The sequence below is a fragment of the Cibotium barometz genome, chromosome 1, assembly GCF_041138505.1.
Source record: "Cibotium barometz isolate CiBa-2024 chromosome 1, ASM4113850v1, whole genome shotgun sequence".
In the NCBI taxonomy this organism is placed as follows: Eukaryota; Viridiplantae; Streptophyta; class Polypodiopsida; order Cyatheales; family Cibotiaceae; genus Cibotium; species Cibotium barometz.
Window position 1 is genome coordinate 68,001,404 of NC_141046.1, and position 18,600 is coordinate 68,020,003.

At 43.6% G+C, this 18,600-nt stretch overlaps 1 protein-coding gene across 5 annotated transcripts in view; it reads right to left on the reverse strand.

Annotated features, from left to right (window-relative positions):
- Positions 1–5,691: 5,691 nt before the first annotated feature.
- LOC147642370 (uncharacterized) overlaps positions 5,692–18,600 on the reverse strand; it is a 67,059-nt gene continuing 54,150 nt past the window's right edge. For 2 of the 5 annotated variants that reach the window (XM_086805719.1, XM_086805728.1), the window contains 2 exons: positions 6,365–6,587; positions 5,692–6,165 (listed from right to left, as the gene is read on the reverse strand). In XM_086805719.1, the coding sequence (XP_086661845.1) occupies positions 6,378–6,587 (210 nt within the window). In that variant the 3' untranslated portion in view covers positions 5,692–6,165; positions 6,365–6,377. Of the gene's footprint in view, positions 6,588–18,600 lie in introns of all 5 variants that reach the window. The other 3 variants (XM_086805716.1, XM_086805723.1, XM_086805710.1) reach the window with 2 other exon arrangements.

Consider the following 18,600-nt stretch of genomic DNA (forward strand, 5'->3'; position numbering starts at 1 on the left):
TAGACAATTAGATCCTTAAGTCTCACAAACTCCTAATTAGAAGCCAAGCTATCTCATGCACTTAGCATCTCGTTCAATCTATAAACATAAACGACGAGATGCACATGTACTCTATTCATAATCTATAATCTACCTCATTAATCTTTTTCAAGATCAAATAAGGTCCATAATATCTCAAACATAACTTATCTAAACTAAACACCTTTGGTTAGCATAAAATTATGCTCTATCATATGCACTCTTTTAACACTCCAGAATCCATCACTCATGAGCAGTAGTCTGACTTTTTTCTGCCATGCTGGAAAACTGTTGCTCGAGAACTTCTCGAATGTGGTTTTACTAATCTAGCAAGCTTGGTCCATGGCTATGGATGGTGAGACTCAAGGAGGTACAATGTATTGAGGAGTGATTTAGCCAAGGAGCTGTGGAGCTATTGAGAGAGGCTACATAGCATAGGCGATGGCGGCGGTGGCAACAACAGCAAGAAGCTTTTGTAACAAATACGTGGGAGCAGGGCAGCAAACAAGCCAGGGTGAAAATGCCAATGGTGAAGCAATGGCGACATAGAGGCGGTGGTGTCCATGGAGAAGGGCGGCAATGCTAGCGGTGGTGGTTCTCTCCACACTTTGTGCTGCCCAAAAAAACCAAGTGAGGACGATGATAGTGGCTCTGCTTGGGCTATTTGGGAGCGAAGGTACAACCCAAAAAAGATGACAACGGAGCAATAGAGTGGCGCAGCTTTGGGGCGGTGGTGCTTTCACAAGACAACACGAAGAGGACTCCTCCCTGATACCATTTGTAGTATCTTTACGGTTAGCAGAGCAGAAGCCATGGAGGATACAGGTGGAGGACAACCATACCTAAAATGAGAGAGAGTCTGTGTGTATGAAGTTTTAGCTATTGTTATCATCAAAATTGTAGATGTATGCATGCATGGGTGGGATGGATGATGATGTGGCATGATGACTAAACGAGGAGCTTTGGGATGAAATAAGCCATTTAAACCCATACCTAAGTGGAAGGAACATTAAAACCGTAGAAATGGGAGCTTACACGGTCCTTCAGGGCCCATATTCACCAACTGCTTAGTAAATAGTGTCATAATTTTTTTGAAAAGAGTATTAAGCCATCCTATCTTTGGGAAAAGCTCCAACATAGACGCAGGAGCAAGAAGTTCAATCTAGATGACTTGATAGATTCATGATCGAAGAGGCTTCACAACCATCTTTATGGATCTAGACACTACATCTTTGATGAGTTTTGAAGAGGCTTCACAACTCATCTCCACATGTCTAGACACTACATCTTTGATGAGTTGTGAAGAGGCATCACAACCATCTCTATAAGTCTAGACACTAAATCTTTGATAAGTGTTGCTGTGAGGCAATAGACCTAGTAGACAATCTACAGAGCAGGATAAGAATGTAGAAATCTCCCACCCAAACCCTGACGAGAGATCCAAAGCTTCCTCCCTTGTAGAAACAATGAGAAATATTATGCTCAAGTCAGCTCTACCCAAAGAGAAAAATCACATAGACTACACCCCCTTTCCAAGAAACTCAAAGAGTAACCCAACCCCGTGTTGGAGAAGGAACAAATGAATCGAGCCCAAGAGCTTGTGAGGAAGGTGCATGATGAATTAGATCATATATTTAAGCATGTCGTTGATTACAAACCGCTTATTTTTCCACATGAGCGTATTCCCAGAGCCAATTGGAGAACCAATAAGAGAACCCAAAAGCATGCCAAAGGCCTTGACCGAACCGTAACCATTCTCAAGCAGCCCTGCAAGAAGAGCTAGTTCTGGAGCCTCTGCTTCTAGAACTAATTCATCTAGACTCTACATTTCTAGATACAATGAAGAAGGACTTTGTAGGAGGAGAAAGCTAGCCTTCCATGGGTCATCATAGTCACCATAATATTTTCTCTGAGGTGATTGGTGATGACTTCATTTCATCCCCTTCAAGGGCACCACCTCCTAGGGAAGATTCAGTGCACCAGAACACTGAAGGTCACACATTATGCGATACCTCTTATGATCCTTCTTTGTTTATGGACACGTAAACCAAGGGGGTACTTTGGAACCTATGGGTATTTTTTGTTACCCGTTCAGTTCAGAGTGACAACCTTAGATTTTTCCCTCCATCCAATTGAGAAGTGCATCCACCGAATCTTGGTGAACCTGTTCTGTTTCTTGTGCATGTGAGTGCATAACTTTAGATTTTTCCCTCCATCCAATTGAGGAGTGCATCCACCGAATCCTGGTGAACCTATTCTATTTCTTGTGCATGTGAGTGCACCTTTTCTTTACCCTGGTTCATAATTTGGTTCAACTCTTTCTCCTTGGTGGATGATAGTGGTGGTGTTGCACTCCCCTGTTTACTTGATTTTCTTTTACCCGCCAGACTAATGTTGGTTCTTCTTTACACTTGATTTAGCAGTGGATTGGTTTTTTTAGTGCACATCCTTACATGTTGGTAGGTTAGAGCCCCCACCTCCCTTATGAGTGAAAACCAAGTGAGTGTAAATAATACCACCCGTAGGACATAGCAAGTGGCCTCAAAGTCTTCTTATCCCTGGGAGTTTGACTCTTGATAAGTTCTTTTGTACGAAAATTCTCAACGTTAAAGAGACTTGTCCGTGGTTCCCTATTCCTTATGGAACATTGGTGTTAGAAGTGGTTTTAGGACTAGTTCTTTATCATTTTTTATTTTTCCTATTTCTCATCTAAATACACATCCAAATATAGAGGAACTTGTTTATGTGGTAAAGAAGTGTCCAAAGTGGGCTCCTTTGAGAGGCCATGCTCTTGCTTCCACGATGTGTGCCTAACATATTGGTTTTTGGATTTCTATGTAGATTGGTTTCATGCCCCTCTGACGATGCTACAAAAAAGACTCCTCCCATTTTCCATGAAGGTGGTAACAAGGCTACTTGGCCGAGGCCACAGTTGGGAGCATTCCTAACTCAGTACCGACATTGAAAGTTTGAAAAGTGTGGCAAGATATTTATAGAGCTATTTGGGGTTGGCAGACCATGGCACTTCTCGGTTCTTCTAAGGGATCTCCGATTCCTTTACATTAAGTTTGAGCTCATTTAGCTCATTTCTTCCTAAGACTCCTTGTTTGAGGTAGACTTGATGGAAGCTTGCCTTGTTATCTAGGAAGCACTCTATTGTAAGTGCCATTTGTTTGATGGGACATAAGGTTCAATGAGTAACTTTGGAGATGTATCCCAAACAAGGTTTACATCAAGTGTCTTTCTCAAGTGAATTGTCTTTTAGCGCTCCCTAAGTAGCTAGATCAGAAAGTTCAGTTTGGTTGGTGAGGTGAGTGGCTAAGGGCTTTAATGGCCGTTGAGGAGAAGGTCGACTTTGAGATATTGGAAGAAGCATTCATGGTTAATCCTTGAACATCAACTTTGAGATATTAGAGATAATCCTTTGAGATATTGAAAGAAGCATCCATAGAGAGAGGCCATAGAGGTCATCCATAAAGATTAGCAAGAACTCTCATAGATAATTCTTGAACGATGTGCACATTACTCTTTGGAAGGTAGCTATAACATTGGTTAATCTGAGATAATCAAAATTTCAAAATGTAGAGTGTGGAAATTATATTTAGCAAGAATGTAGAAATCAACGATAATGTTGACAATATTGTAGAAGCTGTTGAAGATGAGCTCAAAGATACGATGTCCTCAAGCCTATAAAAGACACTCTATCATATGGATCAAACATATGAGCTTTTAAGCCAAACCCCTTGTTTTTTCATTATCTTGTCAGTATGCATCACTTTTGTCATTAGCATTATCATTAGTGTTAATCTCTTTCTTGCTTTCTAGCATGCTAAGATGATAATTTTAATTTATTTCTACACACCCTAATCAACTCTAGATGTAAATCTCAAGTTGGTATTGGAGCCACCTATTATTCCTTGTGTAGTTATGCACCATTGAATAGGTTAGATAAAGAAAATGATTAGTTTTCTTAAATACTTTTCAAGCACTTTTTTCCTCTCTTTTGCCAAGCTCCAAACCATCAAGAATCAAAATTTTTTGATTCATTCTCAAGGAACACTTGGGAGCTAAGACATCGACTCAAAGAGTTGCAACACATCAGAGGAGGATTGTTTTGATCAAATCAAAAGCATCAAAGTGGACAACAAGTGGCGGCACAAATTCCAACATGGGTAAATTTTCATATTCTTGTGCATCATTCTTGCAAGTTTTGCTACATGGAATCAATGCTTATGCTATGGAGGATGTATACATTGGATTAATGAGTACAAACAACAATCATTGAAGCATTAAATGTCAAATCATTCTATGCACTGTTAGCAAAAAATCACCTCTATTAAGAGACTTATTAGTGCTAATTACAACTAATTTCCAAAGTCATTGAAGGATGGGTGCTACTAAACGTGAGCACTATTTAGCGCTTAATTTAGTACCTCAAATCACTCTCCCAAATCAAGGTATTTCTTGGTTTTACAGTTTTTGAATTTGCAAAGTGTTACTCTCATAAATTACACATCTTCCACTGCAAATCCTCACAAGGAAACCATGTCATAGTAGATAAATTTGGTGGTGAAGGTTTACACACATGGCAACTTAAACTCAAGTTGATTCTCATGAAACATGAGCTTGGAAAAACAATAAGTGAAAGAGAGAAATGTCCAGGATTAGAAGGGGAAGATAAAAGATTTTGGATAAGAACAGACTAAAAAACAATTTTTTGGATTGGACATCAAAGCGAGTGAGTCATTCAAAGCACATTTGAATAAAATGAAAAGTGTTATGCAACAACTTGCATGTGCATGGCTCTCTAGTGAAACGAGGAGGATGTCATAGCAATCTTTCTCAAGAGGACCTTGGAAGTATTTCACCCATTGGGGACTACCTTAAAGAACCTACCCCACCCAATCTTCAGGTGAAGAATTGAAGGAGCCCTTATTGAGGAAGAGAGAAACTCAAAGTTAAAGTGAGGGGATCCTCACTACATAAGGAGCAAGCTTTCGTCACCAAAGGACCGAGAGCCAGAGTGAAGTGCAACCTTTGTGGCAAGCCGAGCCACAGACAAAAAGATTGTTGGAGTAAGAAGAAGTATTCTAACAGCAATCAAGCAAAAATGATGATGAAAGAAGAGCCAAATGGAGGAACTTCCCAAGGAGGAGATGAATCATCAAAAAGACTCTTATAGTCAGTGGAAAAGAGCCTCTCTCTCACCTTGTGTATGTACCCAATCATTGTATTCCTACCCTTGTGTACAACTACAAGCTTTAAGCCAACATTGTAGCCTATGAGACACCTGTGATAAGCCACTATAGCAAATGACTTGAGAGTGTAAGTCCACTGTATGTATGCTTATAGTAGTTCATCACTTGAGTGGGTGTGTTGAAATAGCAAGTATTTTATATAGCATAAACGTTTGAAGAAGAGGGAATGGTATGTGAACCTAAAACATTTGTAATGGTTGAATAAGTCATAGATTATGGTTTGAAAGGTTAAACGAAGTCCAAAGAGTAATCCCTTATTTAAAGGCAATTTAGAGTGTCAGTTAATGCTTTATATCAAAAAAAGAGAGTCTCAATAATTTTCACTTCATGATAACAAGCAAAGCATAACAATAAAGATAAAGCACCAACACCTTACTTAAGAATCAGTATTACCTGAACATGTTGCTAGTGCATCACAAGCCAATCTTTTAATAACTTAAAAGTCATCAAAAGGCGCAATCCTTCAGTCACGTAGTATCATATTTTATTTGCCTTCCGTTTCTAGGATAATACCTCCAGTATTAAAGCTCATGTGGCCCATGTGACATAAACGTGTTAACCACTATTTATAACACAAGCAAATCACTTACCATCTAAGCTGCCTATGTAGTGGATTAGTACACTTTATAGAGACACAACATCCTCGCAGCAATTACGTAGGCAGGATTGCGACTGTAAAGCCACATCTTTATGAATGCTGTTGAACCATTTTTCCTACCTCACACGAGATTATTAAACAAATGACACAGACACACCATTGTTGCTTCAGGAGGATTGTGCCAATGACAAAAGCCCACATCACACTTCTCATAGCAGACACCTAATACTCACAAATGGCCCACTTCTATTCAAAAACTCTTGATTCCATCTCCTTGAGAAAGCGAATTCCCTACAGACAATAATTTTTCCATGTAAAAAAAGGATAACCCATGCATGTCCAAAACTGCTTCAACTTCACAGGACAGTCACAACATCAGTCACAAGATGTAACTAACATGGCAGCAAAAGTAAAGGACCACAGCATTTGCTCAGCAGAACACCACTTTGCATACCAAACAAAAGTCGTTCAGTAATCGTCCTCCCCTCACCCAAATGTAGGCATCACATTCTTCGTGGCTTTCGCTTGGTTTTTGAAGATACTAACTGCCAGCCATCAGCTTCTTCTTCCAATGTCAAAGAACCAAGTCTCTCCCCATCATTTATAGGCATATGTGACCCTGAATCATGTTGGATATCATCCATGTCCATGTCATCTGTATTTCTGATTCCAGAAAGGGGTGTGGGATTTTCAGCTTCCTCGGTATTCTCAACCTAGAACAACAAGATTGGTTACACATTAAATGCCCTGCAGCAAACTTACATAACTAAAAAACTAATAAGAAACGCACTAGGTTACAGTAAAAGAAGATTCCAAAACATTGAACAGTAGATCCATTAGCAACCTGTTGCAGTACACAATTGTCATGGTGGTCTAAATAACGCCACTTGATTCTCTAGGACCATTAAGGGAATGTCATGCTCTTATGTGTCCATCCCTTCTTCAAGTGATGCTCTCAAAGAATCAGAATATAACCCTCACCTTCTAGGAGAGTGTCATGACCCTCTGAAATTGGTTCAGCATAAGTGTGAGCATGGTGGTCGGTGAGCAGGGCGGGCAGCACTGATTGCAGGCATGGGAAAAACAGCTACTGGAAACTCTGCGCTGCTGGTCACAGGTGGGTTTTTGGAAGGGCTGCAGGTGGACTGTACTGCTGAGGCTAGAGGGGCAGCCTAACACTCCTCTATGCATATGCTATTAAGAGATTGAAGCTGGCTGCTGTACTGCGCTAAAGGGCAGAGACACAGGCCATATTATCTCTCTCTTTCTTTGGTCTTTGGAGGATAACCAGCTGTTGTGCTGCAGAGAAAATAGGCGCCTACAGAAGCTTCTTCTCTCTCCTTTGCTTTTGGCAAGAAGCTGTTTGTTAGCTGAGAAGCGTGGACTGTAAGAGGGGAGCACAAGGCTGGACAGCAGGTTCTCTCACTGTTTTTCTCTCTCCCGGCTGCAAGACAAGAGGGCAGGATAGAACGGGGCTTTTCCTCATGTCTTTTCTCTCTTGTGGAAAGCAACATAAAGACTGTAAGTTTCTCTCTCTTTGTGAGCAGGTGGGACTGCAGGAGGTGTCTTATGGAGTCTCTCTTTTCACTGGCTCGTGTGACTGTTCCGGAGTGGTTTTCTCTGGCCCTTTGTGAGAGGAAGGGTTTGGCAGTTCAGAGGGTGGAAACAGGACAAGATTGTGGGCTGATTTGGAAGAGTTTTGTGGACTGTTTTCATGGCTGAGTTTGTGGCTATGTGCATGGTTCAGTCAGATGCATATTCAAGGCCTAATGGATGTACAGACTTAGCACATTAGAGGAGATAACAGTGTGGTGTTCTTGGGACACAAAGCTGTGTAACCTCTATGCCAGGAGGTCCTGAGGATTGGCAGATTGGACTTGCAGACATACGAGCCATGAATGGCCATGTTGTAATCATTTAAAACTTTTCCATTGAAATTGAATAAAGAGATACCGAAAGGGGCGCCAAGCTTTGGGGCCAACAAGTGTCGTTCTCTTTCTTGTGTTGGAGCACTCTAGCTCCTATTTATTTGTTTATTGGCTGGACTACAATTGGATTGGGTGGCTGCTAGTCTACACCACTTTGGTTTCTACTAGAGGCTGGTTTCAAGGCTCCGTTGCCGGGACCATCATCAACTTTCTTAAGGGGGTGAGCTCGTGGTTGTTTCGAGGAAAGCCATTGCTGAAAATTTCAGCAAGATGTCAGACTCTAAAGATAACTATTTTTATGATGATGAGAAAGAGCAGGAGACCAGTCCTGAGAGGACTGAATCTGAGGATGTACTTGCAAGAGAACAGGCTGCAGAAGATGCACGTTATGAGGATGTAACGCAGCCAGAAGACATGCCAAGTAAAGAGGAAGATGATGCCCACTTTAAAGCTCGTTTGGCAAGGGCAGAGGATGTGTTTATGCAGCTCACGCAAAGTGAGAAGTTTGCTGAATTTATGAGAGCCCCTTCTGAGCCTAAGAAGAAGAAGAAGAAGAAGAAAGTGCGTTCCAGGAACCCACCTGAGGATAATAGTGGTGCCTTCCCATAGGATCCTGCTTTTGGACCGTTTCCTAACATGCAGAACACTTATGGTGCAAACCCACAGAGTTCCTTTTTCATGCAGCCACCTATTCCGTAGCAGTCTATGCATCCAGGCTATTTGTGTGGGAGAGAGAATTAGGGTTAGGTTAATTGTTCATGTGTGGGAGACATACACAGAGAAGAACAAGGGAGAGAGAGAGAGAGAGAGTTGTGGGGATAAGTCAACTCATGAGGCATGAGTGTGTGACTCCCCTATCACACATGTATATTGCACTAGTACACATAGTGCACTTAGTACATTAAAAGTACTAAGTGTACTATGTACTATAACTTATGGGCTTGTACACACTATAAGGGTGGGCATAGTGCCTTTACCCCAACAACCTCCCACTTAAAGGCAAAGTGCCCTTAAATGAAGGAAAAGAAAAATCAGCATGTACATGATAATATACAAGGCCATATCAAGGCTGAAACTGGCCTCATCCAATGCCCATCAAGTGTCTGCAATGAGCAAACCGCTCCGGAGGCAAACTCTTTGTCAACAGATCAGCCGGGTTGTCATCCGTGTGAATCTTAACAAGCTGAATTTGCTTGTTCTCTATCACCTCTCTGATGAAGTGATACTTCACATCCACATGCTTCGTCTTTGCATGAAAGACAGGGTTCTTTGCCAACTGGATGGCACTCTGACTGTCACAATGCAACAATGGAATATCCCCTGTATAGCCCAAATCAACCACTAACCGAGATAGCCATAATGCCTCCTTGCAAGCCTCTGTGGCTGCAATATACTCGGCCTCTGTAGTAGATAAGGCTGTGCACTTCTGCATCCTGGATATCCATGACACAGCACCTCCTGTGAATGTAAACACATAACCGGTAGTAGACTTCCGGTTATCTGGATGACCGGCATAATCCGAATCCGTGTAACCATGCACTAATGCATCCTGTTTGCCAAAGCAAATGCACAAATCCTGTGTTCCCTTCAGGTATCTCATGACACCTTTCACTGCTTCCCAATGCTTCTTGCCAGGGTTGGCCATGTATCTAGAAACCACTCCCACTGCAAATGCAATGTCCGGCCTAGTAGCAACCATGGCATACATGAGACTGCCACAAGCTGAAGCATACGGAATCTTGGCCATATCAGCCCTGTCTCTATCTGACTGTGGGCTGTCCATAGCACTGAGTTTCACATATGGAGGCAAAGGAGTACTAGTCTTCTTCCCCCCGTCCATATTGAACCTCTGCAAGACTTTGCCAATGTATTCCTTCTGAGACAAATACAACACATGCTGATTTCTGTCCCGAAGTATCCGCATACCCAAGATGTGATTTGCATCACCCAAATCCTTCATATCAAAGGTTTCATGCAGCCTCTTCTTCAAGGTATCCATCTCCTTACGAGATTTCCCGGCAATCAACATATCATCAACATACAAGATGAGGATCAATAGACTGCCATCCAAAGCTTTCTTGGTGTACAAGCAGTGATCTATGTCACTTCTCCTGAATTTCTGAGATTTCATGAATGTATCAAATTTATGATACCATTCCCTTGGTGCCTGTTTGAGCCCATAAAGACTCTTTTTCAGCTTGCATACAAGCTTCTCCTTTCCACTTACTGCATAACCCTCTGGCTGCTGCATATATATCTCCTCATGGAGATCACCGTGAAGAAAAGCAGTCTTCACATCCATCTGAATCAAGTCCAGATCATCATGCGCAACCAAAGCCAACACAGCTCTAAGTGTGGTCATTTTGACCACTGGAGAGAAGATCTCCTCAAAGTCCACACCATATTCCTGCTTAAAGCCCTTAGCCACTAACTGGCTTTGTATCTTGGCTTTGCATCTGGTGCAACTTTGAGCCTGTAAACCCACTTGCATGGCAAAACCTTCTTGCCTGCAGGCAAATGCACCAACTTCCAAGTTCCATTTTTATGCAGAGAATCCATCTCTGACTTCATGGCACGCTCCCATAGAGCCTTGTCTGCCCTCTGTAAAGCCTCCTTATAACATGAGGGCTCCCCACAGTCAGTAAGCATCAAGTAGTCAACCCCTGGAACAAACCTGTCAGGGGCTCTGGAGGGTCTTGTGGACCTCCGTACCCAATGACCATCATTTGCAGGTTGCTGTCCAGCCTGCATATCACCTATTGGTGGCTCCTGTTCCATGCCATAAGGCTGAAATATCATGCCCGGTATCTCCTCCAACTGTGGTATATCCATAGGGATATCTTCTGCCATCTCTGGGTGTCCATTTGGACCATTTTCAGCACCATTTAAGGGCTGGTTTTGCTGCTGTAATGGCTGATTTACAGCCCTTTGTTGTTGTCCATGATGTCCATCATCATCAAAGATGACTCTGCCAGGCTCCTGTTGCCTTGCAGGCTCCTTATACATGCATGTTTCATCAAAAATGACATCATTGCTGCGTATGATCTTTCTATTCATGGGATCCCAAAGTCTATACCCCATTTCACCTCTGTCACCATATCCTAGGAATATGCATTTGTGAGACTTAGGATCAAGTTTGGTGCGCATTTCCCTGCGTATGTGCACGTACGCAACGCAACCAAACACTCTCAAGTGCTTGTATGACGGAGGCTTCCCTGTCCATACTTCTTCTGGCACTTTCCCACCAAGCCTCGTGTTAGGTGACCTGTTTATAAGGTGAACGGCTGTCATAACAGCTTCAGCCCAAAAACCATGAGGTAATGCAGCATGTGACAACATAGAACGGACCTTTTCCTGAATGGTCCTGTTCATCCTCTCTGCTGTCCCGTTTTGTGGAGGATCATAAGGAGTAGAGAGCTCCCTCTTGATGCCTTTAGCATCACAAAAGTCCTGAAACTGTTTGGACATATACTCTCCACCATTGTCGGAACGCAAAGCCTTCAGTGTTTTGCCAGTTTGATTCTCAACAAGGGCAACAAACTTCTGAAACACTGAGAATGTATCACTCTTCAAACGAAGAGGATAAACCCACACCTTGCGTGTGGCATCATCAATAAAAGACACAAAATATTTTGCCCCTCCCAAAGAAAGCTGAGGCATCTCACGTACATCTGTATGCACAAGCTCTAACTGAGCATCTTTCTGTCCAAGAGCTTTCTTGTGGGGACACTGTAGTTGCCTGCCATATATACAATGCTCACAAAACTGAAAACTTGAAAACTTTAGAGAAGGCAAGTAACCCAAACGAGACAATTGCTCCATTCCTTTGACACTCATGTGTCCCAACCGGCTATGCCACATAGAGATTTCCGGCAGCTCGGTTGCATTTACATTCGCATGGTGACAAACACCTGCATGCATAAAGTAAAGAGTGTCCACCTTAGAGCCTCTGGCAACAACCAGTGAGCCCTTACTAATTTTCCACTTTCCACTACCAAATGTGGTAACATAATCAGCATCATCAAGTTGTCCAGTAGAAAGCAGGTTCTTCTTGATCTCAGGCACATGCCTGACATCATGGAGCATAAGCTGTGAGCCATCTGAAAACACAAGCCTCACATCACCTCTGCCAAGAATCTTGCATGCATGGTTATCACCCAAATAAACCACTCCTTCATTGCCAGCAGTATACCTGACAAACAAGTCTCTGCAACCTGTGACATGAAAGGAGGCACCTGAATCAATGATCCATGAGTGCATACCATGACCACCTGTAAGAAGTGAATGGGCATCAAGTGAAGAAGTAAATAGGACCTCATCCTCACTGCCACCTGCATGTGACACATTGATTTCTTCAATCTTGACTCCACTTTTGGCCTTTGGCTTTACATCTTTGGCTTCATCTTTCTCTTTGTCTTTGCCTTTTCCCTTTTCCTTTTGATCATTTTTCCATTTGTAGCATTGCTTTTTAATGTGTCCCTTCTTGCCACAATAATGGCATTCCAAATCCTTTTTGGAGCGAGACTTGCTCCTTCCCCTTTCTTGGCTTTTACCCCTTTGCTGGGATCTCCCACGTGCATTCATTGCATTGGACTTTCCAACAGAGTTGTTTTTCCTGTTCATCTCTTCTTGAAGAAGAGCACCCTCAACATCTGCATATGACAGCATAGCATGCGAATTGCTAGTGGCTGTCCTGAATGTGTCCCAACTCTCTGGCAAAGTGCATAACAGAAAAGTGGCTTTGAACTCATCGTCCATTGCCAACTTTTGATTAATGACCTGGCTGACAATACCATTAAACTCATTTAGATGGGCTGTCATAGACGCCCCTTCCTTCATCTGAAGACCTATGAGTTTCTTCAACCAATACACTTTGCTTGAGGCACTTTGTTGGGCATACAAGTCCTGCAATCTCTGCCACATTCCCCAAGCTGTCTTCTCTTCACGAATGCTGAAAAGTAATGAGTCTGACACAGACAACATGATAGTAGATCTTGCCAGCTCATCCATATCTTCCCACTCTTCAGCAGTAAGAGAAGCGGGCATTACACCCCTTTCTTTGATAGGCTTGTGCTGCTTTTTCTGGAGCAACACATTGTAGCACTGGGTTTGCCAAATATCATAATTATGCGAGCCTTCAAGCTTCTTGATGTGAAGCAATGAAGAGCTCTCACCTGTGGTTGCCATAGCAATATGCAACCTGTCAATGCCTGACTCCCTGCAAAATGTGCAAACACTGCACCAAAAGCACACAAAGTGCTCACAATTGTTCTCCCAAGCTTTATCTCCCACTCCGGAAGCACAAATGCAACTTTTCTCCCACTTTATGTGATGAAAACACCGAAATCTGGTTGCTGCAGATTTTGGACAGCACCTTAAATGTGCTCTTTTGCCCTTCCAAAGTACTGTACAGCAGTACCAAGTGCTCACCAATGATGTACCAAACCTGTACCGGCAAGTACAGCAGCTGAAATTGAACCTTTTGGTCACTCAAAACAGTGTACAGCCATGCCAAAACTTGCACAAAGCTGTGCCAAATCTGTACCAGCAGGTACAATAGCAATAAATGCTCTCCTGGCTGTCCAAATGAGTGAAAATCAGACTTTTACAGTCCCGAACACTGCATAAAACAGTCCCGAACAGAAATTGGGCAAAAGCCCCTTGACTGCAAGCTGATTTCTGAGGATTCAAGGCATAAATGTCTTGCCTGCTGCTTTGCCAAGCTCAACAAGCATACAAACTTGAAAAGCCCCTTGATTTAAGATCAATTGCTGATCATACATGGTACATTGACGCACATGAAGGCATCCAGAGTGTTCACGATGCTTCCCCCCGGCCACATATACATCAAATACATGAAAGCCCCTTGATTCACAGGCACATTGAGTGCTTGTAAGGCATCAGCACATTATCCACAGCATCAAATGCGATTGCCTGCATGCAAATCAACCAAATCGGCACAAAAGCCCCTTGATTTGCACTGCAATTTGCTGCAATTTTGCCCAAATGTGCGATTTTTCACATCATACAGCATGTATGAGTGCTTAATTGCACAATTACATCAAAAGCCCCAAATTTCGACATCCAATTTCCTGCAAATTGATCCTGATTGTGACCAATTTCCTGCAAATTGATCCTGATTGTGACCAATGTCACCCAATTTTGCCAATTTTGCTCAAAATTGAGCAATTCGACACCTGTACCTACTCAATTGATGATTGTACCTGCTCAATTGCAAGTCCCAAAAGAAAATTGAAGCAAGATACCTTGTAATTTCTGAATTTTGTTGCAGGAAAGGGGGGTGGTGATGTTGCTGCAAAAAATTTGATGCTGCTGCAGAAAGGGGGGGGCTTCTTGCTGATGTTGCTACACACTCAGGCTGATCCAAACGCTGCAGAGCTCTGTGGGCAGCAGCACGGAAGACTTCAAGAGGGCAGTCGCAGGCACAAGGTGCACAAGATGTAAAACTTGCACCTTCCACGAAGCGCCAGCAGCAGCTTTTGAAGATGCCCTCTGCGTGTGGACCTCCAGCGCTGAAGGCCTGTGGAATGCACGGCGTTCTTCTTCGCTCGCTTCGCCTAGCGCAGGTAGCCAGGAACTCCACGTTCACACGCTGCTTTCGCCTAGCGCATCTACGCCCAGCGCTACATGCCTTGCCTCTATTCGGCTGCTTCTACCATGCCGTGCGCTGCTTCTCTTACGGCTTCGCCGTGCTGCTAGGTGGCCTCGCGTGTTGGTTCAACGCCCGCCACCTAATTCGCTTGTGTTTGCCTGCTTCGCCTAGCGCTGGCGCCTTCGCCTAGTTGTGGCTACCAACGCTAACGCGACGTGCGACTCATAGAGGTGTTCGCCTGCCTTCGCCGTGTAGAGCTTGTATGTTCGCCTTCATTGGACGCCTGGCTCTGGTACGCAGCCTGCTTCTTCGCTTAATTGGCTGCGCCTGACTCCTTGTCCGCCTGGCTGCTGTGGCCCTGATGCAAGCTGCTCACGCTGAAGAGCCTTGCTGCGAGTGTTGATGCCTTGCACTATTTCTTCAGTGCTGTGCGCTGCTCAGCGCTCTCTGCCACAGCTGTAGTATGACAGCAGCAAAGCAAGCAGCTCGTTCAGCTATCAAGGAGAAGAGGGAAGAGGGAGGGATCACTAAGCTCTGATACCAGTTGTGTGGGAGAGAGAATTAGGGTTAGGTTAATTGTTCATGTGTGGGAGACATACACAGAGAAGAACAAGGGAGAGAGAGAGAGAGAGAGTTGTGGGGATAAGTCAACTCATGAGGCATGAGTGTGTGACTCCCCTATCACACATGTATATTGCACTAGTACACATAGTGCACTTAGTACATTAAAAGTACTAAGTGTACTATGTACTATAACTTATGGGCTTGTACACACTATAAGGGTGGGCATAGTGCCTTTACCCCAACACTATTTTGGCGCTGGTTCCGTGTTCCAATCTATGATTGGGGGTTACCCTCAGGGAGGCATGGGAATGCAAGGGAATTTTGGAGCTAATTTTCAGCCTGGTATGCAAGGTAATATGTATGGTGGTAGCATCCGGAATGCAAGGGAATATGTATGGGGGCATGTAGCCTGGAATGCAAGGAAACATGTATGGGGGCATGTAGCCCGATATACATAGTGGTATGTTTGGAAACATGGGAGGATCAGCAAGAATGCATGGAATGCAAGGTGTGGGAATTGGCAATGTTGACCCTATGATGGGCATGAATGCAAGGGGTAGCAATCTTGTGAGGCCACTTCCTTACGATAATCTAACGCCTATGGGTAAGGCGAAGGATTATAAGGAAGGGGAAGCTGTAGTAAAATTTGACACATTCAGTGGGGCCAAAGACAAGCTCAAGGCACTTACCTTTTTATAGCAGTTTGACGCTACTTTTTCTGGTGGGAATTACATGGAATCCTCGACAGTGAGAAAAGCCGCGACTTTTCTCAATGGCAATGCATTGCAGTGGTGGTCCACTCTTCTTTTGCAGGGCATAGCACCATCTACTTGTTGGGGTAAAGGCGTTATGCCCACCCTTATAGTGTGTACAAGCCCATAAGTTATAGTACATAGTACACTTAGTACTTTTAATGTACTAAGTACACTATGTGTACTAGTGCAATATACATGTGTGATAGGGGAGTCACACACTCATGCCAGGCAATAAGCGCTCAGCAGCGAACTCAGGCGAACACGCTTCAGACATCCTTGCAGGCGTACGGTGTGTGCGCTTACAGCTTGTAGTCCCCTCTGTCGACGTCCCCGGTGCTTTCACGCCACGCAGGCGTTGGGCGGACACGCCTGGCCACAAGGCGCTAAGCGAAGAGGCTGCCCAGGACAACCCAAGCAGCCAGCCCACGTGGCTGCCCAGGCTGCCCAACTGGGCTGCCATGCAGCCAGCACAGCCACAACAGCAGCGCCCACAGCAGCAGCAGAATCCGTACAGCCACTAGCAATTCATCACGCCTCCCCCCTCCTGCAACAGAAATCAACCTGCAAATCAGAAAAAATCAGAAATTTCAGAGGTATTTGCCTCTAATTTTTTGCGAATTTCTTATCAATTTAAGCAATTGAGCAGGTACAGGTGCCCAATTGCTCAATTTTTTGAGCAAAATTGGCAAAATTGGGTGACATTGGTCACAATCAGGATAAATTTGCAGGAAATTGGTCAAATCAGGATCAATTTGCAGGAAATTGGATGTCAAAATTTGGGGCTTTTGATGTAATTGTGCAATTAAGAACTCATACATGCTGTATGATGTGAAAAATCGCACATTTGGGCAAAATTGCAGCAAATTGCAGTGCAAATCAAGGGGCTTTTGTGCCGATTTGGTTGATTTGCATGCAGGCGATCGCATTTGATGCTGTGGATAATGTGTTGATGCCTTACAAACACTCAATGTGCCTGTAAATCAAGGGGCTTTCATGTATTGGATGTATATGTGGCCAAGGGGAAGCATCGTGAACACTCTGGATGCCTTCATGTGCGTCAATGTACCATGCATGATCAGAAATTGATCTCAAATCAAGGGGCTTTTCAAGTTTGTATGCTTGTTGAGCTTGGCAAAGCAGCAGGCGAGACTTTTATGCCTTGAATCCTCAAAAATCAGCTTGCAGTCAAGGGGCTTTTGCCCAATTTCTGTTCGGGACTGTTTTATGCAGTACAGGACTGTAAAAGTCTGATTTTCACTCATTTGGACAGCCAGGAGAGCATTTATTGCTATTGTACCTGCTGGTACAGATTTGGCACAGCTTTGTGCATGTTTTGGCATGGCTGTACACTATTTTGAGTGATCAAAAGGTTCAAATTCAGCTGCTGAAATTGTCGATACAGGTTTGGTACATCATTGGTGAGCACTTGGTACTGCTGTACAGTACTTTGGAGAGGCAAAGGAGTACTAGCTTTCTTCCCCCCGTCAGACTCATTACTTTTCAGCATTCGTGAAGAGAAGACAGCTTGGGGAATGTGGCAGAGATTGCAGGACTTGTATGCCCAACAAAGTGCCTCAAGCAAAGTGTATTGGTTGAAGAAACTCATAGGTCTTCAGATGAAGGAAGGGGCATCTATGACAGCCCATCTCAATGAGTTTAATGGTATTGTCAGCCAAGTCATTAATCAAAAGTTGGCAATGGACGATGAGTTCAAAGCCACTTTTCTGTTATGCACTTTGCCAGAGAGTTGGGACACATTCAGGACAGCCACTAGCAATTCGCATGCTATGCTGTCATATGCAGATGTTGAGGGTGCTCTTCTTCAAGAAGAGATGAACAGGAAAAACAACTCTGTTGGAAAGTCCAATGCAATGAATGCACGTGGGAGATCCCAGCAAAGGGGTAAAAGCCAAGAAAGGGGAAGGAGCAAGTCTCGCTCCAAAAAGGATTTGGAATGCCATTATTGTGGCAAGAAGGGACACATTAAAAAACAATGCTACAAATGGAAAAATGATCAAAAAGAAAAGGGAAAAGGCAAAGACAAAGAGAAAGACGAAGCCAAAGATGTAAAGCCGAAGGGCAAAAGTGGAGTCAAGATTGAAGAAATCAATGTGTCACATGCAGGTGGCAGTGAGGATGAGGTCCTCTTTACTTCTTCACTTGATGCCCATTCACTTCTTACAGGTGGTCATGGTATGCACTCATGGATCATTGATTCAGGTGCCTCCTTTCATGTCACAGGTTGCAGAGACTTGTTTGTCAGGTACACTGCTGGCAATGAAGGAGTGGTTTATTTGGGTGATAACCATGCATGCAAGATTCTTGGCAGAGGTGATGTAAGGCTTGTATTTTCAGATGGCTCACAGCTTATGCTCCATGATGTCAGGCATGTGCCTGAGATCAAGAAGAATCTGCTTTCTACTGGACAGCTTGATGATGCTGATTATGTTACCACATTTGGTCGTGGAAAGTGGAAGATTAGTAAGGGCTCACTGGTTGTTGCCAGAGGCTCTAAGGTGGACACTCTTTATTTTATGCATGCAGGTGTTTGTCACCATGCTAATGTAAATGCAACCGAGCTGCCGGAAATTTCTATGTGGCATAGCCGGTTGGGACACATGAGTGTCAAAGGAATGGAGCAATTGTCTCGTTTGGGTTACTTGCCTTCTCTAAAGTTTTCAAGTTTTCAGTTTTGTGAGCATTGTATATATGGTAGGCAACTACAGTGCCCCCACAAGAAAGCTCTTGGACAGAAAGATGCTCAATTAGAGCTTGTGCATACAGATGTATGTGAGATGCCTCAGCTTTCTTTGGGAGGGGCAAAATATTTTGTGTCTTTTATTGATGATGCCACACGCAAGGTGTG